This window comes from Somniosus microcephalus, chromosome 24 (assembly GCF_052327205.1).
Source record: "Somniosus microcephalus isolate GS21.2 chromosome 24, FLI_Smic_1.0, whole genome shotgun sequence".
In the NCBI taxonomy this organism is placed as follows: domain Eukaryota; kingdom Metazoa; phylum Chordata; class Chondrichthyes; order Squaliformes; family Somniosidae; genus Somniosus; species Somniosus microcephalus.
In genome coordinates this window covers 42,293,618-42,319,563 of record NC_141010.1, presented here as the reverse complement: position 1 = coordinate 42,319,563, position 25,946 = coordinate 42,293,618, and the positions used below count along the sequence as shown (strand labels likewise).

General features: G+C 46.0%; 1 protein-coding gene across 2 annotated transcripts in view; it reads right to left on the bottom strand.

The window, feature by feature from the left end:
* The window catches only part of cacnb1 (calcium channel, voltage-dependent, beta 1 subunit), a 392,710-nt gene extending 367,835 nt beyond the window's left edge, over positions 1–24,875 (bottom strand). The window contains exon 1 of one of the 2 annotated variants that reach the window (XM_085966567.1): positions 24,619–24,875. In XM_085966567.1, coding sequence (XP_085822693.1) covers positions 24,619–24,699 — 81 coding nt within the window. In that variant the 5' untranslated portion in view covers positions 24,700–24,875. The remainder of the gene's footprint in view (positions 1–24,618) is intronic. The other variant, XM_085966569.1, reaches the window with a different exon arrangement.
* Positions 24,876–25,946: the final 1,071 nt, after the last annotated feature.

Sequence of the window (25,946 nt, the reverse complement as noted above, 5' to 3'; positions counted from 1 at the left end):
CATAATACTTCAGCGGGGATTCCTTGGGCTGAATTTTGCCAGCACTCAGACGGCGGTTTTGGAGGCGGGTCCGCTATCAAAATGGCAGTGATTGACAGCAGGGCAGAAGTCCACTCTGAAACCGCCTCCTTGTTAATTTCCCAAGTGCCAGTTCTGCCTGCGCTTTGCAAACCCGGCACTAAGCGGCAGGTCAGACAATTAAGATACTTAAGAAGCTGCTTAAAAGGTATTTAAGCAGCATTTTACCAGGTCCGAACGATTTTTTCATTTTTTTACAAGGTTCCTGGCACTCGGGGATCATGTCAGGTAAGTGTGTTGGGTTCTGAGCAACTCTTCATTTCTTTCTTTAGGTGACAGCTGCAAAAGTGGTATAAAAGATTCAATTTTACAGCTGGTCACTTTCCAATCTCAGAGGCTTCAGCCTTCAGTATTTGGAACCAACTTTTGAGCTTTATGCACTTTTGAAGTGTTTGCAGTAATCTCCCTATCCACTGTCACCTCCTTGGAATAACCTCTCTCAGCATTGACAGATTACTTCTGTCATCTCAACCTCACCTGCCATCTATTCCATCAGCATCGGTGCCCTTGAAAAAATCTCACCTTGGTTCTCAGAATCCCAACAAGATCAGCCCCAACACCAGCATCACCGGGCACACCAGCAGCACCAACATCCACACCAACCTTCTCTGCAATCAACTGATGCTGCTCTGGACACAGGGCATCATCACCCATGCACATTGCTGCCCAGGATGCCAGTGATGGCCTCACCATGTCCAGATTTACTGCACTTAACACCCTGGCTGCCAAATGATGCACCAGGTTGGCACCACCCCACACCAGCACCATAAAGCATCCCTACAATGTCTGAGCCATTCCTTTCACACTCATCGCCATTGGGGGCGGGGAGGGGGGGATGTTATGTCTCACCATTCACTGGAACTCACTAAGACGCTTTCAAAGGTGCACATAAATCTGTCCAAGAAGGCAAAGTGGTGACAATAAGGATTTCAATGCTTGACAACACATTAACAGAATGTTTACACGAACATTGGCTAAAACATGCAAGTGGCTACCCTTGTGTGTTGTTACATAAGAACATAAGAAATAGGAACAGGAATAGGCCACTTGGCCCCTCGAGCCTGCTCCGCCATTCAATAAGATCATGGCTGATCTCGGGCTCAAAGCCACTTCCCCGCCCGCTCCCCATAACCCTTCACTCCCTTATCTTACAAAAATCTGTCTATCTCCACCTTAAATGTATTTAATGACCCAGCCTCCACAGCTCTCTGGGGCAGAGAATTCCACAGATTTACGACCCTCAGAGAAGAAATTCCTCCTCATCTCAGTTCTAAAAGGGCGACCCTTTATTCTAAAACTGTGCCCCCACATTCTAGATTTCCCCACGAGGGGAAACATCCTCTCTGCATCTACCTTGTCGTGCCCCCTCAGTATCTTATATGTTTCAATAAGATCACCTCTCATTCTTCTAAATTCCAATGAGTATAAGCCCAGCCTGCTCAACCTTTCCTCATAAGTCAAACCCCTCATCTCTGGAATTAACCTAGTGAATCGTCTCTGAACTGCCTCCAATGCAAGTATATCCTTCCTTAAATAAGGAGACCAAAACTGTACGCAGTACTCAAGGTGAGGTCTCACCAATACCCTGTACAGTTGTAGGACTTCCCTGCTTTTATACTCCAATCCCTTTGAAATAAAGGCCAACATTCAAATTGCCTTTTTGATTACTTGCTGTACCTGCATGCTAACTTTTTGTGTTTCATGCACAAGGACCCCTAGGTCCCTCTGAACTATAGCATTTTGTAATCTCTCTCCATTTAAATAATTTGTTTTTTTATTTTTCCTGCCAAAGTGTATAACCTCGCACTTTCCCACATTATACTCCATCTGCCAAATGTTTGCCCACTCACTTAGTCTGTCTATATCCCTTTGCAGGTTCTTTGAGTCCTCTGCACAACTTGCTTTTCCACCCATCTTTGTATCATCCACAAACTTGGCTACATTACACTCGGTCCCTTTATCCAAGTCATTAATGTATACTGTAAATAGTTGAAGCCCCAGCACCGATCCCTGTGGCACCCTACTTGTTACCGTTTGCCAACCGGAAAATGACCCTTTATCCCGATTCTCTGCTTTCTGTTAGTTAGCCAATTCTCTATCCATGCTAATATATTACCCCCAATTCCGTGAGCTCTTACCTTATGCAGTAACCTTTTATGTGGCACCTTATCGAATGCCTTCTGGAAATCCAAATACACCACATCCACTGAATCACCTTTGTCCACCCTGCTCGTTACCTCCTCAAAGAACTCCAGCATGTTTGTTAAACATGATTTCCTTTTCATAAAACCATGCTGACTCTGCTTGACTGAATTATAATTTTCCAAATGCCCTGCTACTGCTTCCTTAATGAAGGACTCCAGCATTTTCCCAACAACAGATGTTAGGCTAACTGGTCTAACTAATCTATAGTTTCCTGCTTTCTGTCTCCCTCCTTTCTTAAATAGGGGTGTTATATTTGTGGTTTTCCAATCCGTTGGGACCTCTCCAGAGTCCAGGGAATTTTGGTATATTGCAACCAATGCATCCACTATCTCTGCAGCCACTTCTTTCAAGACCCTGGGATGCAGGCCATCTGGTCCAGGGGACTTGTCATCTTTTAGTCCCATTATTTTACCAATTTCCTTAGTGATAATGATTGTCTTTAGTTCCCTCCTTTCCGTGTGACCCCTTGATTATCCATTATTGGGATGCTGTTAGTGTCTTCCACCGTGAAGACAGATACAAAATATTTGTTCAGAGTCTCTGCCATTTCCCCATTCCCCATTATTAATTCCCCAGTCTCATCCTCTAAGGAGCCAATGTTTACTTTAGCTACTCTCTGCCTTTTTATATACCTGTAGAAGCTCTTACTATCTGTTTTAATGTTTCTTGCCAGTTTACTCTCATAATTCATCTTCTCTATTATTTTTTTAGTCATCCTTTGCTGGTTTTTAAAAATTTCCAAATCCTCTGGTCTCCCAGTAATCTTGGCAACATTGTATGCCTTTGTTTTCAATTTGATACCATCCTTTACTTCTTTAGTTAGCCACGGATGGTGCTCCCTTCTCTTAAAATCTTTCTTTCTCACTGGAATATATTTTTGTTGAGAGTTATGAAATATCTCCTTAAACGTCCGCCACTGCATTTCAACTGTCTTACCCTTTAATTTATTTTTCCAGTCCACTTTAGCCAGTTCTGCCCTCATGCCACAGTAATTGCCTTTGTTTAAAATCAGGACACTGGTTTGAGATACAACTTTCTCACCCTCCAACTGAATTTGAAATTCAACCATGCTATGATCACTCTTTTCTAGAGGATCCTTTACTATGAGATCGTTTATTAATTCTGTCTCATTACATAGTATCAGATCCAAGATAGCCTGCTCCCTGGTTGGTTCCATTACATACTGTTCTAGGAAACCATCCAGGATGCACTCTACGAACTCCTCAAGGCTACCATGGCCAATTTGATTTGTCCAATCAATATGGAGATTAAAATCACCCATGATTATTACCGTACCTTTGTTACAGGCCTCCATTATTTGTTGATTTATACTCTGTCCAACAGTATTGCTACTGTTCGGGGGCCTGTAGACTACACCCACCAGAGACTTTTTCCCTTTATTATTATTTATCTCCACCCAAACCAATTCTACATCTTGATCTTCTGAACCAATATCACTTCTCACCACTGCACTGATCCCATCCTTTACCAACAAAGCCACCCCACCTCCCTTTCCTTTCTGTCAATCCTTCCGAATTGTCAAATACCCCGGAATATTCAGTTCCCAGCCCTGATCACCTTGCAACCACGTCTCTGTAATGGCGATCAGATCATACCCATTTGTATCTATTTGTGCCGTCAACTCATCTATCTTGTTACGAATGCTGCGTGCATTCAGATATCGAGCTTTTAACTTTGTCTTTTTACCATTTCTCCTTGTTTTGACCCCATTTTCTGTTGCACTCTTATTTTTAAACATTCTGTTCCTTCCTGTCACACTCTAGTTATTATTTCTCCCATCTCTATCCTGCTCTATTGCTTTCTCATTTCTCATTGACTTTTTAAATTCCCACTCACCTGGACCCTCCCCCCCCCCACTATTTAGTTTAAAGCCCTCTCTACAGCCCTAGTTATTCGATTCGCCAGGTTTCTAGCCTCAGCATGGTTCAAGTGAAACCTGTCCAAACGGAACAGCTCCCTCTTATCCCAGTACTGGTGCCAGTGCCCCACAAATCGAAACCCATTTCTCCCGAACTAGGATGAGGGTGAGTGTGAGGGGTGGCTAGTGAGATGGGGAAGCTAGACAGGGATGGGTGGAGGTGCAAGGTAAGTTGGTGTGAGTAAGGATGTGCAGGAGTAGGGTCGGGAAAGCAGAGTGATGGGGATGTGACAAGTGGCACAGCAGGATGAAGTTGAGTGTGGCTTTGCAGTAATGTTTTGTGATCTATTGAGATCATTGAAAGGTTTGCGCCGCTGCAGCCTGGTCCTCCTGACAACATTCCTGCTTGTGTCCTGTGCACTGTGCAACCAGGCTGCGTTGGATCCTGGGGAGGTCTCTTCCACCCATTGGAAGGGAAGACAACCTCCCTGCGTACAGTGACTCCCTCCATAAGCATATAGAGGGAGTCATGGGAGAGCCTACGTGCAGCTGTGCACCTTTGTGCAGTGCTTGTCAGTGTTTGCAGCACCTCAGTGCTGCAGAACATTGACAGCAGAACTGTCAAAATCAATTTGGACATGGCCCCTCTAAGGAAACCGGCTGATGACGTGTCATCAGACCCGCTTCTTATTAATTGGCCGGGAATCTCGCAGGGCAGGCTTAACAAGCCCCATCATCGGAAAATCTTGGAGGCCGGAATCGAGACAGATGCCAGGTCCCCACACGCCACAGACGTCGCCTGCTGAGGTTTGAAAAATCCAGCCCCTTGTGTGGAATGCTTTGAGATGTTTCAACATGATATGGTGCTAAATAAATTAAATATTAATATTTGTACTTTATGGGCAATTGTTTACAAACTCCAATACTCCTAATACAGACCATTCAACAGTCTCCTAGGGTCACTAAGAGGACCACGGTCACCTGGTAAAGAGGCTGAGCCAGGTTTGTGTAAAGGAGGGCATTTTGAGGTGAATGAAGTAATGATCCTGCTGTATAACCTGTTAAACCTGCGCAAAGAAATTTTAAGACATGGATGAAAATCGGCCATGTCAGCAAAGACCGAAAATCTAACCAGGCAGGACTCTTCATCACGTAGGCAAGACCATCCACGTCCCCCTGACCCAGCAAGACTCCAAGCACTGTCATCAAGTTAACCCATTCATAAAGCGCACGGTGCTGCCAGGGTCTTTGAGTGCTCCAGCGTTGATTTTCCTGCGGCATTCCTTCTGTTGCTGTCACTGTTTTGGGGCTACATTGATGGAGATGACAGAGCTCAGGCCAAAATCCCCAGCATCGAAGCTTTGACTACGCTCGATCAGCTCCGATGGACGGGCCACATCGTCCGCATGCCCGATACGAGACTCCCAAAGCAAGCGCTCTACTCGGAGCTCCGACATGGCAAGAGGAAATGCTTCAAGGACACCCTCAAAGCCTCCTTGAAAAAGTGCAACATCCCCACCGACACCTGGGAATCCCTGGCCCAAGACCGCACAAAGTGGAGGAGAAGCATCCGGGAAGGCGCCGAACACCTCGAGTCTCTTTGCCGGGAGCAAGCGGAAGCCGAGCGCAAACAGAAGGAGCGCACGTCAACCCAAGCACCCCACCCACCCGCCCCTTCAACCGCCGTCTGCCCCACCTGTGACAGAGACTGTAGGTCCCGCATTGGACTCATCAGTCACCTGAGAACTCATTTTTAGTGTGGAAGCAAGTCATCCTCGGTTCCGAGGTACTGCCTAAGAAGAAGGGGTGCTGCCAGCATGTGCACAAGTATGTTGGCAACCCCAATGCATGAATGCATTCTTCTGCAAGTATGTGACAAAACTGTACAATGAATTAACAAAATGCACGTATGTAACTCAGATCAAGTCTCGTTCACCCACCACCCCTTAATACGTAGCGAGAAATAACAGAGTAATGAACTTAATCACTCCTGTGCAAAACCTCCAAGTAACAATTTCGTCTCGTCAGTCCTGAGATGGTCTTGTTTTGCAGTGAAAATGTGTCCAAACTTCTTTATAATAATATTTGGACAGATTGGCATCTCTGGAAATATTTTTTTTTTTTTTAAATCACATTAGCACAGTTATCGCGTCATCCCAGGAATTTAACTGGGAACAAAAGGATGCTCATAGTCACTCTTCTGCCCAAATTTGGGAGCTTTGCCATGCTGCTGATAAATGGCCTGTCACAGGGAAACAAAGCTGTTTGGAAGGATGCCTCATCTTTAGTGCAGCAGCCTTTCAATAAACTTGGAAAAAGTATTTACATTTTTGTGTGTTGGTATCACACAATGATGATGAAGCTAAAAAAAAAAAAAAATCATGCCAACTCCATGATTCACTGCAGAAGTGGCTGGTGCCTGACATTAAGGCAGCTCTTACAATTCAACAATGAATGAACCGGTGGCTCCCTTGACAGTAACCAACCCCCTGCCCCCCCCCTCACGGTAACTACCCGTCCCCCCACCCCCCTCACGGTAACTACCCGTCCCCCCACCCCCCTCACGGTAACTACCCGTCCCCCCACCCCCCTCACGGTAACTACCCGTCCCCCCACCCCCCTCACGGTAACTACCCGTCCCCCCACCCCCCTCACGGTAACTACCCGTCCCCCCACCCCCCTCACGGTAACTACCCTCCCGCACCCCCCCCTCACGGTAACTACCCTCCCGCACCCCCCCTCACGGTAACTACCCGTCCCCCCACCCCCCTCACGGTAACTACCCGTCCCCCCACCCCCCTCACGGTAACTACCCGTCCCCCCACCCCCCTCACGGTAACTACCCTCCCGCACCCCCCTCACGGTAACTACCCTCCCGCACCCCCCCTCACGGTAACTACCCTCCCCCACCCCCCTCACGGTAACTACCCGTCCCCCCACCCCCCTCACGGTAACTACCCGTCCCCCCACCCCCCTCACGGTAACTACCCGTCCCCCCACCCCCCTCACGGTAACTACCCTCCCGCACCCCCCTCACGGTAACTACCCTCCCGCACCCCCCCTCACGGTAACTACCCTCCCGCACCCCCCCTCATGGTAACAAACCCCTGCCCATAGAAACATAGAAGATAGGAGCAGGAGTAGGCCATTCGGCCCCTCGAGCCCGTTCCGCCATTTAATGAGATCATGACTGATCAACCAAATTCAGTACCCTGTCCCTGCCTTCTCCCCATATCCCTTGATCCCTTTAGCCTTAAGAAATATATCTAACTCCTTCTTGAATATATTTAATGAATTGGCCTCAACTGTTTTGTGTGGTAGAGAATTCCACAGGTTCACCACTTTCTGGGTGAAGAAATTACTCCTCATCTCAGTCCTAAATGGCTTACCCCTTATCCTTAGACTGTGACCCCTGGTTCTGGACTCCCCCGCCATCGGGAACATCCTTCCTGCATCTAGTCTGTCTAGTCCTGATAGAATTTTATTAAGTTTCAATGAGATCCCCTCTCATTCTTCTAAACACTAGCGAATATAAGCCTAATCGACCCAATCTCTCCTTATACGTCATTCCTGCCATCCCAGGTATCAGTCTGGTGAATCTTCGCTGCACTCCCTCCATGGCAAGAACATCCTTCCTCAGATAAGGTGACCAAAACTGCACACAATACTCAAGGTGTGGTCTCACCAAGGCCCTGTACAACTGCAGCAAGACATCCTTGCTCCTGTACTCGAATCCTCTCGCTATGAAGGCCAACATACCATTTGCCTTCTTAACTGCCTGCTGCACCTGAGGGGTGGCCGGAGGGTAGTTACCTTTCAGACTGGTGCACAAGGACACCCAGGTCTCGTTGCATTTCCCCTTTTCCCAATCTATTGCCATTCAGAAATTAATCTGTCTTCCTGTTTTTGCCACCGAAGTGGATAACCTCGCATTTATCCACATTATACTGCATTTGCCATGTATCTGCCCAATCACCCAACCTGTCCAAATCATACTGGAGTTTCTCTGCATTCTCCTCACAGCATACACGCCCACCCAGCTTTGTGTCGTCTGCAAACTTGGAGATATTACATCTAGTTCCCTCGTCTAGATCATTTATATATATTGTGAATAGCTGGGGTCCTAGCACCGATCCCTGCGATACCCCACTAGTCACTGCCCACCACTTGGAAAAAGACCCGTTTATTCCAACTCTTTGGGGGAGAAATTGGGTGAGTAGCGCCACCTGTTAGCGCCTGGTCATCTGATAATGACCAGATAATCTGTTTTTATTATGTTGATTGAGGGATAAATATTGGCCAGGACACCAGGGATAACTCACCTGCTCTTCTTAGAAATAGTGCCATGGGATCTTTTACGTCCACCTGAGAGAGCAGACAGGGCCTCGGTTTAACGTCTCATCCGAAAGACGGCACCTCCGACAGTGCAGCACTCCCTCAGCATCGCACTGGTGTGTCAGCCTAGCTTTATGTGCTCAAGTCCCTGGAGTCTAAGTACGTCTAAGGCTCGATCCCCAGCCTGTGCTGAGATAGCTGATGTCAGCCAGGGTGGTAGTTAGGGTGCTGCAATTGGCCTCATCATGCTTGAGCCAAGGAGAGAGGGGGGGGGGGGGGGGAAATCCCCTTCACAATCACCATCCAGTGAGCCTTGCTGGGTATTGGGGAGTTGGTGTCGGGGTGAGGATAGGATCGAGCGTGTCTGTGATTCCCGCCAAGGTTGGACAACCTGTTGACGCTCACTGTCCATGCTCATGATGAATGGCCTTTTGAGTGAGGTACCAGAGGGTTGGTGACTCCTAGAAAAAAAAATCATACTTCATCAGGAGTCAGTACCTTCAGGAACAGGAGAGGAGAAAACCGGAGGGGGGGGGGAAAACATTTAAATAAAATTACATTATTCACCCTTTCTTCAGTTTTATTACCATTTCATGCCAACAAATGATTGTTACTCACTGATAAACTGGCACAAGTGCAGAGAGAATGTAAAAAAACTGGCACAAGTGCAGAGAGAATGTAAAAAAAATAAGAATTAGGAGCAGGAGTAGGTCATACGGCCCCTCGAGCCTGCTCCGCCATTCAATAAGATCATGGCTGATCTTTGACCTCAACTCCACTTCCCCGCCCGATTTCCATATCCCTTGATTCCCCTAGAGTCCAAAAACCTATCTCTCAGCCTTGAATATATTGAGTTTGAATGTAATAAAAAGAAACTGATCTAAAATAAGCAGTGAATGGATTCTGCACGGAAGCGTTATTGGTCCTTAGTTATGTTAAGCGTGAATTTATCCTACACTGGTCAGACACAACCTTCTGCCTGTGCTTTTTTTTTCCATCTTCTGCGAGTGACTGCAATCTTTTTACTGAGGCCGTGTATTAAATTAAAAGCAAACACAGGCCCGTTGTCATGGTGTTATATTACAGCATTATTGGTTTTTGTGGATTGAGGAGCACAATATGCTCAGCTCCCTTTGCTTTCAATAAATAAATAAATAAATATAGAAATAAGAGGTAGCTTAATCATTATAACCAGCTCATATTTCAGTATCCTGCTTTATTGTGTCAAAGTCCATCAAATTCTCAGAATTACAGAGGCAGTTCCTGTGTTATTTTGAGCGTGTAGCTCCTTATACAAGGCTCAGGCTAGAAAGCAAGACTATGCTTCAATTGATTTAGAATTTAAAACTAAGCGGACTGCTAGAGTACGCACAGGTTCGTAAATATATATATTTTTTTAATGTTATTTTCCTTTACGGAGTTGTTAGCTTTCACTACAATAAGCATTGTATCCTTTGGTGTTGGTTGTCCAATGCTTTTAATTGCAAAAACATACCACTGCCCGCTTCCCTCTGAAGTCTGTTCACTTGCTCAGTCTACTTATTAATGACAAGCTATGCACAATGGGGTGGGGGTCATTTTAAAGCCCCTCCCCACCCGAAGCTGGTGGGGTCCTTCTTTAAATATGCAATTTGGGTTCCGATGATGTCACCGAGACTCGGTTTTAACTCGGTATTAACTCCAGGCCCGAGCAGGGGAGCGCCGGTGGCTTCCCCTCCAGGCCAAAACATGGCGGGTAGCGGATCTAGGGTTGCCAACTCTGGCTGGAAGTATTCCTGGGGGTTTCTTCACACGATATCCTCCCTCCAACTGCCCCACCCCTACGCTCCCGCCACTGGTCACCCAACGCGCCCATCCTCATGGTGCACCCTCCTGCGCCAATTGGAAAGCAAACAATCTCTTCATTACCCGATGGGACGATTCTTGACTGTCAAACAGCCTTTTCTTCACCAACTCCATCATTTTTATAGCTAACAAACAAAAGTGTTGAAAGAATTTTTATTTTTTTTAAACGCCCCTATGATTTTCCTCCTGAGTTGGTCCAGTAGTGTCCTGGAGATTAATCTTCAGTTGCTGGAGACCCCAGGACAGCCCTGGAGGGTTGGCAACTCTAAGTGGACCGGGGCCAGGAGAGACCCAGAAAGGCAAGTTGTTTTAACGTTTTTTTTTAAGGTTCCTTGTGTCTCCCCTTCCCCCGTGCTTCCCTCCCCTTCCCCCGTGCTTCCCTCCCCTTCCCCCGTGCTTCCCTCCCCTTCCCCCGGGCTTCCCTCCCCTTCCCGTCCCCTGTCAGCAACCTCCTTTTGCACGATTTTAATGGCTGGGTAGCCGCATCCCGTTGACTTTCCAGTCATTTTTGTCGGAAAGCTGATAGCAGCAGGCTAATGAAGATCGCTAGGCCGCTTTCCCACCCGATATGTAAAATCGACCCCTACATCTCAGAGAACATGATAATTTGTCACATTATATGCCCAGGTTAGTGGTTTCTTATTTCACCTAGAAGGGACCTAAAACAATTCAGGTTGCTGTGTTCTCTGGAACATAGGAACAGGAGAAGGCCATTCAGCCCCTCAAGCATGTTCGGCCATTCAATTAGTTCATGGCTGATGTAACTGAGTCGAGGGTGAATCCAGATCATTCGGGTTGGCGTCTGAGTGCCCAGACCTTCTGGGTACATTGCCATACACTTCCTCTAAAGTTGCCAAGAATCAAGTGTATGCCTACCCCTCCCTCCACAATCATCAACACTGTCACAGTTCTCAGCCACACTTTCACCACTGTGTTAGTAGGCATAGCAGAATGGCATGAAGCTGCCCAGAGTTTGGCATAGATTGGCAAACTTTGTACGATGGGAGATGTTAAACCATCCACAAGATGCATTTTTACTGCCCCCTTGTGCTCTTGCTGGGTTAGGAACATAGGAACAGGAGTAGGCTGTCATGAATCTTACCATTCATGTAGAAATGGCTCATGAGATAACACTGGGCGGCCAGCTGGTGGCGCCATCCAAGGAAAGTATAAATACTCAGGCGTGGGCCCAGCTTGCTCAGGACGTTTTTGTAACCAGGAACTAGTGATGTAACTAGAAACTCATGGTTGTGAAACAGTTGATTGAAGCCTTGTTTTATACTCAAACCAAGTGCCCAGTAGTTTTCTTACGTCAATTTAATCAACTGTGTATCGGCTCCACGCTCTGAGTGATTTCGGGAACAGCCAGCTACAACTCGAACCGTAGAAGGGAACTCCGACGTAGTAATCAATCCAACATGGACAAACTACTCAGACCCGCCCGTCTTGACCTGGACCCGAATTCACCTACAACTGCTAAGGTATGGAAACACTGGTATCGTACCTTCAGCAACTTCCTCAGGGTGTGTGGTAAAAATGTTCCTGATAAATTAGAGATACTTGCCAATTATGTATCTTCTCATGTGTTTGACTATATCAAAGACTGTGTAGACTATGACTCCGCTATCCTAATATTACAGCGACTATATGTTAAGGCCCCAAACGAAATTTTTGCTCGGCATCTACTGGCCACAACTCGACAACAACCCGGGGAATCACTTGACGAATTCCTTCAAAAGCTTCGCAGACTCAGCAAGGATTGTAATCTTAAAGCTGTCACAGCTGAGCAGTGCCAAGAGGAGTATATTCGTGATTCCTTTATTAATGGGATTGCGTCTCCCTTCATATACCAGCGTCTGTTGGAGAATAAAACCTTCGAGTTACAGGCTGCCTATGACCAGGCATGTTCTCTGGACTTAGCAAAGAGGAATGCAGATACCTATCTTTTACCACGTGCACGGGCTGCTGCTATCACTTTTAGTGACTCCTTCAATAGGCCTCGGGTGGAAGCCCTCACTGATGATGACTCTAACCTAGCTGATGACAACCCTACCCTAGAAGCCTTCACTGATGATGACCCTGCCCTAGCGGCATCTTGGCACTCTGGAAGGAAGTGTTTCTTCTGTGGAGGTGCGTTCCACTATAGGAAATTTTGTCCTGCTCGTAACGCAACCTGCAATCATTGCAGTAAGAAAGGTCACTTTTCTAAGGTATGCCAGTCAAGAGCCCCTGTTAGTTTTGCAGCTACTATCTATAAAACTGCTCCTCCCCCAAGAGCCACTACTAAGGTTACAGCTGCTATCTATAAAACTGCGCTTCCCCCAAGAACCACTACTAAGGTTACAGCTGTCAAGGGTAAAACTGCTCCTCCTCCCATCACAGCTGTTTTTCCCCAAAGTCTGTCCCATGCAGCCACGAAGGTTTCGGTAAATGGACACATTTTGAGTGCACTAATTGACTCATGCAGCTCTGACAGCTTCATTAGTGAGCGGGCTGTCAGCAAGTTAAAACTTCGTATTTACCCCTCGGACAGGGAAATTGCAATGGCTCTGACGACACTGACTACCAATTCTTCTGGCTTTTGTCTTGTCGACCTTATTCTCAATGGCCTCACTTATTTCTCCACCGGGCTCGGGGTGCTCAAAAACCTATGCAGTGATGTGCTCCTGGGACAGGATTTCCAAAAACAAACAAAAGACTCACTTTCAAGTTTGGAGGGTCAAAGCCAGAGCTTACTATTTCCAAAGTACCGTTTTGTGTGCTTTCAGTGGCTTCGCTCGACAAGCCCTCCTTGTTTGCCAATCTTTCCCCCCGATGTAATCACTAAATCACGACGTTTCAGCCAAGATGATCTATCCTTTATCGAGGCAGAGATCTCTCGCCTTCTAGCTGACGGTATCATTGAGCCATGTTCATCTCCCTGGCGGGCTCAAGTCGTCGTTGTTAAAAATCCTCTGAAGCAACACAAGAAATGTCTTTGCATCGATTACTCGTAAACTATTAACCAGTATACCGACCTGGATGCCTACCCACTACCACGCATCGATGACATGGTCAATAACCTTGCCAACTACAAGGTATTTTCAACTTTTGACTTAAAGAGCGCATACCATCAAGTACCGTTAAAAGACTCTGACAAAAAGTATACGGCCTTTGAGGCCAATGGTCGGCTTTACCAGTTTTGTCGCCTTCCATTTGGGGTCACCAATGGGGTGGCCGTCTTTCAACGGGCAATGGATAGCCTAGTCAAACAGGGGAACTTAACGGACACTTTTCCATATCTGGATAATATCACCAGAAGGAGCATGATGCCAACCTCCAGAAATTTTTTGACATTCTCCGTCGTCGCAACTTAACCTTAAATGAGTCCAAATCTGTGAAATCAGTACCATCAGTCAACATCCTTGACTACTGGGTGGGCAATGGTGTCATCAAACCGGATCCGGAGCGACTTCGTCCGCTTCAGGAGCTCCCTCCCCCTACGAATCTCGGCTCTCTTCGTCAGGCACTCGACATGTTCGCCTATTATGCGAAGTGGATACCCCACTTCTCCGACAAGGTCCATCACTTGCTTCACGCAAAGTCAGTCATTTCCGTTGGAGGCAACGGCTATTTCAGCTTTCAACCTCCTCAAGTGACAACTGGAAAAAGCCACGCTTCGTTCCATCGATGAAAATCTCCCTTTCGTGGTCGAGTGCGATGCATCGGAGGTGGCAATCTCGGGTGGTCGACCTGTTGCATTTCTGTCCAGAACTTTGCAGGGTAGCAAGCTCCATTATCCTCCTGTCGAGAAGGAGGCTACGGCTATCATTGAAGCAGTACGTAACTGGAGTCATTTTCTCGCTCGTCGCCATTTCACGCTTATAACCAATCAGCGCTCCGTGGCCTTTATGCTGGATAACCGGAAACGCACTAAGATCAAGAATAACAAAATACAGCTCTGGAGGATGGAATTGGCTGCCTTTGGCTACACCATACATTATCGACCCGGCAAAGAGAATGTGGCCCCAGATACCCTCACGTGTGCATTCTGCTCTTCTATGTCAACTTCGACTTGCGGATCTTCATACTGACTTATGCCATCCTGGCGTTACCCGTATGTTACACTTTGTGCGATCTAAAAATCTCCCATTTTCTACGGAAGACGTGAAAAGAACATGCTCCACTTGTAGAATTTGTGCGGAATTAAAATCGCAATTCTTCCACCCGTCAGATGGCTCGCTCATACATGCTACACAGCCTATGCAGCAACTCAGCATTGACTTTAAAGGGCCACTGCCTTCCTCAACGTGAAACACCTACTTACTGACTATGGTGGACGAATATTCACACTTTCCCTTTGCTTTCCCCTGTCCCAATATGCTTACTTCCACAGTGATCAAATGCCTCAATCAGGTCTTTCCCCTTTGCGGTACGGCCAATTTCGTCCATTCTGATTGGGGTGCCTCCTTCATGTCAAGCGAACTCAAAAGTTATCTTTCCCAACAGGGAATTGCCACAAGTAAAACGACACCGTATCATCCCATCAGTAACGGACAGGTTGAGAGATACAACGCTATCATTTGGAACGCTGTTCGTCTTGCAGTGAGGTCACGCAACCTACCAGACCAGCAGTGGGAAACTGTGTTCCTTGACGTGTTGCATTCCATCAGGTCTCTTCTTTCTATGTCCACCAACGTTACTCCTCACGAACGATTCTTCGGGTTCCAGCGTCGCTCCACTCATGGGACGCCCCTACCATCATGGTTGGCAGCTCCTGGCCCCGTGCTGCTCTGAAGATTCATTCAATCTTCCAAGAATGATCCCCTCGTTGAAGAGGTGGAACTAACAGACGTTAATCCCACATACGTGCACGTGCGGTACCCTGATGGCCGGAAGTCCACCGTTTCACTCCGCGATCTGGCTCCCTGTCCAACCGGTCCCACGGACCCCACCGATAGAGGGACCCATAGTAATGATGCTGATACTCTGCGCTCCTTTGAGGATGACGCCCTACCCGGAACATCAAGGGATCTGCTGGCTACTCTGCCGAATCAACTCGGGGAGTAGAGCGCTCCCCACGGGATGGCCACCCGAAGCCAGGACGTCGGACAATCACCAGCTACCAAGCAAGATGAAGCCAGCTCTGCGCCTGTGGGGACCCACACCCGGAGTCACGATCTCCCCAGTCCCCCTCAGATCGATCAAGGCGACACGGGCCCTGTCAACCTACCTGTACGAACCAAGCGACCCAGGGACCAAGACACGGTCCGAGGAGACGTGCCTTCCGGCCACAAACAGAAATCAAAACGACTGCAGCTCTTCGTGGTCCGTTTAATCCGCTAGAAGGAAGTCGTCGGACTTCCAAATCTTTCAGGCGGGAAGAATGTCATGAATCTTACCATTCATGTAGAAATGACTCATGAGATAACACTGGGCGGCCAGCTGGTGGCGCCATCCAAGGAAAGTATAAATACTCTGGCGTGGGTCCAGCTTGCTCAGGACGTTTTTGTAACCAGGAACTAGTGATGTAACTAGAATCTCATGGTTGTGAAACAGTTGATTAAAGCCTTGTTTTATACTCAAACCAAGTGCTTAGTAGTTTTCTTACATCATAGGCCATTCAGCCCCTCGACCCTGTTTCACTATTAGATCATAGCTGATTTTTATCTTAACTCCATCTACCCGCCTTGGTTCCAAAACCCTTAATACCCGTGCCTAACAAAAATCTATCAACCTCAGTTTGAAATTTTCAATTGACCCCCTAGCTACAACAGCTTTTTAATGGGAGCGAGTTCCAGATTTCCACTACCCTTTGTGTGAAGAAGTGCTTCCTGACATCACCCCTGAACGGCCTGGCTCTAATGTTAAGGTTACACCCCCTTGTTCTGGACTGCCTCATCAAAGGAAATCGTTTCTCCTCTATTACCGTATCAATTCCCACATCTATCCTATCAAATCCTTTAACCATCTTAAAACGCCTCAATTAAATCTTCTACACTCGAGGGTTATATTTTTTCCTTTTATAATTTGCATTTTTGGAAAACATTCGAGGTCCTTGAGGTAAGTGATGAGAGTGCTGGGGAGCGGAGAACCTTTCAGCCAGAATCGGGCAATCCGAGGTGAGCTGCAGCATGGTTAGGTGAGCAGTAAAGCTCCTTCTACTCTTCAGCAACAATTAGCATTCATTCATCCAACTGCGCCAATGTGCAAGTTCTCCCATTGTCCACCATAAACTTGAGCTCAACCAAAAGTCTGCTGCCCCTATCTTGACTCGCACCAAGTCTTGTTCACCCATCACCCCTGTGCTCACTAACCTACATTGGCTCCCAGTCCCGCAACGCCTCAATTTTAAAATTCTCATCCTGGTTTTCAAATCCCTCCATGGCCTCACTTCCCCCTATCCCTGTAACCTCCTCCAGCCCAAGTAACATGTGCAGTGGATAAAGGGGAACCGGTGGATGCACTGTACTTAGATTTCCAGAAGGCATTTGATAAGGTGCCACATCAAAGGTTATTGCGCAAAATAAAAGCTCATGGTGTAGGGGGTAGCATGGATAGAAGATTCGCTAGCTAACAGGAAACAGAGAGTAGGCATAAATGGGTCATTTTCTGGTTGGCAAGATGTAACGAGTGGTGTGCCACAGGGATCAGTGCTGGGGCCTCAACTTTTTACAATTTATATAAATGGATGAAGGGTTGCTAAATTTGTTGATGACACAAAAATAGGTAGGAAAGTAAATTGTGAAGAAGACATAAGGAGGCTACAAAGGGATATAGATAGGTTAAGTGAGTGGGTATATATATATCTGGCAAATGGAGTATAATGTGGAAAAATGTGAAATTGTCCATTTTGGCAGGAAGAATAAAAAAGCATATTATCTAAATGGTGAGAGATTGCAGAGCTCTGAGATGCAGAAGGATCTGGGTGTCCTAGTGCATGAATCGCAAAAGGTTAGTATGCAGGTACAGCAAGTAATTAGGAAAACTAATAGAATTATATTGTTTATTGCGAGGCGAATTGAATACAAAAGTAGGGAGGTTATGCTTCAGTTATACAGGACATTGGTGAGATCACATCTGGAGTACTGTGTACAGTATTGGTCTCTTTATTTAAGTAAGGATGTAAATGCGTTGGAAGCAGTTCAGAGACGGTTTACTAGACTAATACCTGGAATGGGCGGGTTGTCTTATGAGGAAAGGTTGGACAGGCTAGGCTTGTATCCACTGGAGTTTAGAGAGTAAGAGGTGACGTGATTGAAACATATAGGGGGAAAAATTCACTATCGCCCCGTTTGGGGCTCGATTATCGGCCGTGCGCAAAGTTTAGCGCCTGGCGCTAATTATCGCCTCCGACGACAAACTTGGCTTTTATCGCCCCTGGAGGTGATTGGAGCGTTAAATCAGGCGCGTCACACCTGTCTTAAGGCGCAAAGGCCGAGGAGCGAGACGCTACCTCAGAGCGCTGGCGAAGCAAGGAAGGGCAAATCAAAATGAACCTGCAAAGTGCTGCTCATTACCCAAAACTCCTTCACACAGCGTTGAATCTCTCCAGAAGTCTCTCTCTCTCTCTCTCTGAATGCGTGGTGCAAAAATGTCACCAACAAAAAAAGGCAGGAAGCGGTTGCCTTTAAATAGCGCTCCTCCAGTCCCTTTCTGACTGCAAAACGCTCCCTCAACCTGTCGTTGCTAGTGGCAGGCGGTAAGGCAGGAGGCGTCACTCAATATCCGGTCCGGGGCGCTACCGGGGCGTTGCACACTCGACTGACGTCACAATCTGCCGGCGCAGGAGATCGTGGCGGTAGTGTTTAGTGCCGCTGCAAAATGTCTGGTTAATTTTGCGAGCAGCGCAAACATCGCCGCGCCCGGGCGCTGGTTACTTTGCGCCCCATTAGCGCCCTCTTAAGGCGCTAACGGGAGGCGCAAACAACTGAATTTTTTCCCCCATAAGATCCTGAGGGGTCTGGACAGGGTGGATGTAGAGAGGATGTTTCATCTTGTGGGAGAATCTAGAACTAGGGGTCACTGTTTAAAAATAAGGGGTCGCCCATTTTAGATAGAGATGAGGAGAAATTTTCTCTTACAGAGGGTCATGAGTCTTTGGAACGCTCTTCCTCAGAGGCCGGTGGAAAGAGAGTCTTTGAATATTTTTAAGGCAGAGGTAGATAGATTCTTGATAAGCAAGGGGGTGAAAGGTTATCGGGGGTAAGCGGGAATGTGGAGTAATCAGATCAGCCATGATCTTATTGAATGGCGGAGCAGGCTCAAGGGGCCGAGTGGCCTACTCCTGCTCCTAATTTGTATGTTCGTATGTACAACCCTCAGAGATCTCTGCACTCCTCCAATTCTAGACTCTTGCGCATCCCCGATTTTCATCGCTCTACTATTGGCGGCCGTGCCTTCAGCTGCCTAGGCCCTAAGCTTTGGAATTCCTTCCCTAAACCTCACCGCCTCTCTATCCTCCTTTAAGACGCTCCTTAAAGTATACCTCTTCAACAAAGCTATTGGTCCTCTGTCCTAATATCTGCTTATGTGGCTCGGTGTCAAATTTTGTTTGATAACGCTCCTGTGAAGCTCCTTTGGACGTTTTACTACATTACTAAGGCACTAAATAAAAGCAAGTTGTTATTGTTGCTGTTGTCAAGTAAGAACAAAGGAAAGGACTTAATCATGGGGTTCAGAGGGCAATAAACCATTTATGCCTTTCTCTGCAACCTTCATTTTCCCTTGTCGCTGTTTCTGCCCATCCATTACTCTGTACACAAAGTGCTTTATTTTCTTCCTTTACTTTCAGCAAATGATCTGAATCGGCAGCCTATTTCCTGTATTTTTTTGCACCTCTGCTGCAAGATGATTACTTGGCCCAGTGAATCGGACGCCCTTTGTTCAGCGCTGCCCGGTGTCCTCCGAACTGCAATTTCCAAGAAGCCAAACAAGAAAAACATGAAAACAGATGGTCGGAGGAGGGAAAATTACAGATGGCCAGGGGAGTCCCTTCTTAGTCTTGTTGTCGCACCTGTGGCACCAACACTCACACACACTGGCCTAAAGCCACCTCGAGACTGTCTTCACTTTGGTCTGTAATTCGGCGTGGACCAGTATTCTATATGTAACAGGCAGACAGCAGTAGCTTTCCTACAAGCACCGTAAAAGAATTGCCTGGTAGAACGTCAAAACCTGCATCAGAGATCAAATATTCCCAGTAGCTACTGCACAAGAGGGAGAGAAATAATAAATGCTGTAAAAAAAAAAGCTGCAGAGAAATGTCACCGCTATTTATTATGAAAAACAACAGGTATCTCCCTCTGAGGTCAAGGCAGTAATTTAATACTGGAGTTTTTAAATGATAAATGCATATAGTTCACAATGTCATCCGAGCCTTATGGTTTGATTGCAAAATTGACTAAGAATGCTCACTTAGATCTATTATCTTCGATATAAACGCAAGCTTGCCTGTTCAATACTCCCTCTACAGTGTGTAAAATGAAACAGGCTGAAGGGGCAGCTGGTTAGTGTAGTGGTTACAATGTTTGACTCCCTTTTGATCAGCGTTGTCAGAGGTGCAAAAGCACCAGTCAAAAGCATGCGGGGTTGAGTTTTGGTTGAGGGTATATATTCTCTATTTACCCTCCTTTTCTTCCTTCCTTCCCCCCCCCCCCCGCCACCTCCACATTCCCTTATTAATCACCCTTGGGCAGGTACCCAGCTCCCAGCCAATGCCAATACTACTCTTGGCACGTGATAGTGGGCTGGTGACTTCCATCTATTGTTCATTCTTTGCAGAGAGGGACCTAGGGGTGGGTAAAATTCAACTTTGGGTGAGGGCACAAATCCAGTGATAGCAGATCGACCACCCTGTATAAACTCCGTTCGATTTTGGAAAGGCAAATCGAACTGGGTGTACAACGGGCGGTGAATCAACTACCATTCATTTTGAGCCCTCACCAAATTAGCCAAATCTTAAGAACGCCTGCCTCCAAATAATCTGGAGTACAAGTACAATTTACCAAGGAACCTAGTCACAGAACGATACAGCACAGAAGGAGGCAAATCACCCCATTGTGTCTGTGCTGACTCTTTGACAGAGCTATCCAATTAGTCCCGCTCCCCTGCTCGTTCCCCCATAGCCCTGCAAACCTTTCGTTTTCAATACTGATTCCCTTTGCAACCTACTGAAATAGATTCTCTCTGTTTTACCGCCTCTCACACAAGATGTTCTCTCACTACTACTCCTGTTGTTGCCCCAAGCCCAGGGGAATGTGTCATTCACAGCACAGCTCATGAAACAAGTTCGATTCCAATTCTCACAGAGAGAAAAAAAAACCTGGTGTTTATGACATTTTATGATTCCGCCTGGGTTCTATTTTAGTTTCACTCCAAACAAAGCGGAGGCAGCGAGGGTTGAATTTAGTCCGTCACCAGTCAGTGCAAATACAGTATCTGCATAAGGGAAAGTAGTATTTGAGGTTGAGGCAAGCACCGAATGATTTTGCCCACATTTCAAGGTTTCTGCTAGCTATGAGGGTTAGGAAATTGGCATGCAAATTTGGGAAGGGGGCAGTTCAGGTGAACTCAGGCAGGTTAGCAAACTGTGCACATAACTAACCCATTTTCCTTTACTTTTCAGCTGAAAATGTATCAGAATCATACAGCACAGAAAGAGGCCATTCAGCCCATCGTGCCTCTGCTGGCTCTTTCAAAGAGCAGTCGTGTTCAGTCCCACACCTCTGCTTTAGGAAGCAGCCATATCCTCTCCATCACAAAGAACAGCCCCTTTCTTCTCCTTAACATAGCCTGAGGCAGGGGCGGAGACGGGCAATCTGCCTTTGCCACCTCATGACTCATAGAAACATAGAAGATAGGAGCAGGAGTAGGCCATTCGGCCCCTCGAGCCTGCTCCGCCATTCAATGAGATCATGGCTGATCATCCAAATTCAGTACCCTGTCCCTGCTTTCTCCCCATTTCCCTTGATCCCTTTAGCCTTAATAAATATATACAACTTCTTCTTGAATATATTTAATGAATTGGCCTCTACTGCCTTCTGTGGTAGAGAATTCCACAGGTTCACCACTCTCTGGGTGAAGAAATTCCTCCTCATTTCTGTCCTAAATGGCTTACCCCTATCCTTAGACTGTGACCCCTGGTTCTGGACTCCCCAACCATCAGGAACATCCTTCCTGCATCTAGTCTGTCCAGTCCTGTCAGAATTTTATAAGTTTCAATGAGATCCCCTCTCATTCTTCTAAACTCCAGTGAGTATAAGCCCAATCAACCCAATCTCTCCTCATACATCATTCCTGCCATCCCAGGTATCAGCCTGGTGAATCTTCGCTGCACTCCCTCCATGGCAAGAACATCCTTCCTCAGATAAGGCGACCAAAACTGCACACAATACTCAAGATGTGGTCTCACCAAGGCCCTGTACAACTGCAGCAAGACATCCTTGTTCCTGTACTCAAACCCTCTCGCTACGAAGGCCAACATACCATTTGCCTTCTTAACCGCCTGCTGCACCTGCATGCTTACCTTCAGCGACTGGTGCACAAGGACACCCAGGTCTCTTTGCACTTCCCCTTCTCCCAATCTGTTGCCATTCAGATAATAATCTGCCTTCCTGTTTTTGACACCAAAGTGGATAACCTCACATTTATCCACGTTATATTGCATCTGCCATGCATCTGCCTAATCACCCAACCTGTCCAAATCATCCTGGAGTTTCTCGGCATCCTCCTCACAGCACACACGCCCACCCAGCTTTGTGTCGTCTGCAAACTTGGAGATATTACATCTAGTTCCCTCGTCTAGATCATTAATATATATTGTGAACAGCTGGGGTCCTAGGACCGATCCCTGCGGTACCCCACTAGTCACTGCCTGCCACTTGGAAAAAAACCCGTTTATTCCAACTCTTTGCTTTCTGTCTGCCAATCAGTTTTCTATCCAAGTCAGTACCTTGCCCCCAATCCCATGTGCCTTAACTTTACACGCTAATCTCTTATGCGGGACCTTATCGAAAGCCACATCCACTGGTTCTCCCTTATCTATTTTACCAGTTACATCCTCAAAAAATTCCAGTAGATTAGTAAAGCATGATTTACCTTTTGTAAATCCATGTTGACTTTGTCCGATCCTGTCACTGTTTTCCAAGTGCTCTGCTATTACATCTTTTATAATGGACTCTAGCATTTTCCCCACTACTGATGTCAGGCTTACCGGTCTGTAATTCCCCGTTTTCTCTCTACCACCTTTTTTGAATAGTGGGGTAACATTAGTAGCTACACTCCAATCCATGGGTACTGTTCCAGATTCCATCGAATGTTGGAAGATGATCAGCAATGCATCTACTATTTCTAGGGCCACTTCCTTAAGTACCCTAGGATGTAGATTATCAGGCCCTGGGGATTTATCGGCCTTCAATCCCGTCAATTTCCCTAACACCATTTCCCTACAAATACTGATTTCTTTCAGTTCCTCCCTTTCATCAGACCCTATGTTCCCTGACATCTCTGGGAGATTATTTGTGTCCTCCTTTGTGAAGACAGAACCAAAATATGTATTTAATTGGTCTGCCATTTCTTTGTTCCCCATTATAAATTCCCCTGATTATTCCAATGCTCTCCGGGCCAGCCTCCCATACTCTCCCCCTCAGCTCATCCCAAAACATGTAGGAACCCCAAGAAGTAGGTCTCCAACAACGGGTGCAATGGCCCATTTTTTTCTTGTTAAAAGACTTCTGTCCCGAAATGAGATGGGAGAAACACATCTATATTTTAAGAAAAGTATTTTTTTGAAAGTTTTGGAAGGAATGGATAATCCATCTGCCCATTCCACCCATGATTAGCACAGGAAACAGATGTAAAGGGATGGGCAGGATTTCTGAACAGAAATGGAGGAGAGCTGAAACTGCAATTGGTACCACTATGTGTCTCGACGTTATTCATACAGACAAACAGCATGTCTCCCATACAGGATTGGTCTGGCAAACCTACCCTGGAAAATATATAATAAACATGCAACAAAATGCACATTTCGGCCACAGAAAACCTTTATAAAATAAATAAAATAAAATGTTTGTTATACACATCTGTTTGAAAGAAAAATGGCAGGGTAACATTTTAGGTGTGGCCTTGTTTTGGTGAAAGGTCACCCACCCAAAACATTAATCAGACTTTTTTTCTCTCTCAGATGCGGACAAACTCGATGCCTTTCCGGCTTGCAGTTTTTTAAAAATTTCTTTTTTTTAATTGCAATCCTGTTGACTTATGAGTTAAGCGTTTCTGTTGCCCCGTCTCAGAACACACACCTATGCGCGCCATATTATACACAGAACTGTTCCAAAAACTTAAGGACTTTACTCCTCAAAATCAAGCTGAACATTCAGAGTTACCAGCACAGAAGGAGTTAAAATAAAAACAAGTGCACGGGGAGGGGGAGGGGATAAGATGTGCACCTGCATACCATGTACAGTTTAGCAGCCAAATTTGTACTTGTGTTACCACAAGGAAAAGAATCAGACCCTGAGTATTGTACTTGAAAGTCATGGTAAATTAGTGCTGTGGTCTTGATGAAGGGTTACTGTACATACAAAGATGGAGAGACAGACAGATAGGTAGACAGGCACATACACACAGAAATATACAGACATCGAGATAAAGAAAATAGTGCACACAATTTCCTTTTGTGCTGTCTCCTATATTATTGCACTCCATATATAGAATTGCAAAATATACATGCAGTATTAACAATCTCCAGAATGCAAAAATCATCGTTTCAAAAAAAAAATCAGAAGTTTGCACTAAGGAAAAAAACGAGATTGATATGAAGCATGGGGAAAATAAACCTCAGTAAATATTTACTGGAATATGTCGAAAATACTACATACAAATACATCTATTTGCAGGAAAATGTAAAAATAAATCTGCAGCGTATATACATTAGTATCTATAAACATAACTACAAGATATGGTTGCTATGCAGTCAAAGCATTAAGCGAGGGGAGGAGAAAGGATGACACCAGGATACGAATGAAGTCGGGGGAGGCAGTGCTGGTGTTTGCAGGCTTTGGGCAGAGCGAGGTGTAACAGGTCGGGTGCCGCGAGCTCTGGGGATCGCAGTCCGCATCTCGCCAGGCTCAAGCAGCAAGAACTGGGAGCATTACCCACTGCAACCAAGTTTTTGATTTAAAAAATATACACGTAGGCGCAGGATGATATTAGCAATGCACCCAATAAATAAAATGCAAGATATAGAACAGATTTTTTTTCCCCTCCCACACACAAGAATGTGTCTCCTGTACCTGGACGGGTGGGTTGTCAAATACGTCCATCTGTATCTCCTGGGAAGTTGAAGGTGTTCTGGACATGCTGTTTTGTACCATTGGAGAGTGCTTCCAGTCACAGGTAGCACATTTTTAAATAAAGGTTACTATTGATTGATTTCCTTCCTTCCTTCCGTTCCTTTCTTTCTCTCTCTCTCTCGCTCTTTCTTCCTCTGTATATTTGCCGGCTCTGCTCTTCAATATGTTGCCTCAGACAATGAATCCCGTCTCTCCTCCAGTCTATACGGCTCCACCTAACTTCATAGTGTTGTGATTGGCAGACCACTGAACCAATCGGAAATGGCTGGGCAGCCTGCTGCCTTGCTAATTGATTGAAGCTGTGGAAAATGCGCCAATCGCAGAAAAGGGAGGGTGGACTGTGCATAATCAGGTTAGGTTCACCCCCCCCCCGCCCCCGCTCCTATACTTACACCTTCCCTTGAGGGAAAAGGGGCTTTAGTTGGTGAAAAAAAAATCCCTTTGGGACTGAATGGCTGAATCTCAGATGTTTCAGTAACTGTTTCACTGAAACACTAATCATGTTCAGTCTGTCTTCTTCTTAGGTAGTATGTGAGAGGCGGTTGATGTTTAGAAAAAAAAGTAATGCAATTCTGTAATCGCTCCTGATTAAATCCTAAATCTGCTAATCTTGTAATGGATACCTGCTACTTTTCTTTTGAAATTGTTATTGAATTAGAAAAGTTGGCATGCTTTATTGAATTATGATGCATTACATTACCCGGTAGTTACACATAGGTAGATTCATTGTGCAGTTCTATAAATTTAGATGAAACTATACATTAAACATTGACAGAGTCAAGGATTAGTCCAGCCGGGAGAGTACAAGAAAAATAATTTTAGAATGTAGAGTTTTTCAATACATTACTTATTACATATCCGTGAACATTGTTTATTTTCTCGCTGTCACTGCAACAGTAGCTCATTGTGTCCAGAAAAACTGTAATACATTATTAATACATTTATTGTTGCAGCTACAACAAAGTTGAATTTCCCCCCCCCCCCCACCTCGCGCCCATATGTTAGTATGAAGCATTGCAGGTCAGGAATAGAACAGTTAGATGCAGAGTAAAGCCTCCTCTAGTCTGTTCCAGCATTGCATCTCAGCCCCAAACCCAGCAGAGCATCTACTTCTGCCACCGATAGCCTTTCTAAGCAAAAATGCCAGTTAGTGTCCAGACAGAGGAGGTTTTGTGCCATAGGTTCAGGCCCCACTAGAAATGGACTGTGACGGCCACTCTGATTTCAAAAAGGACAGCGGAAAGGGGACTGGATTTGAACCCAGGTCC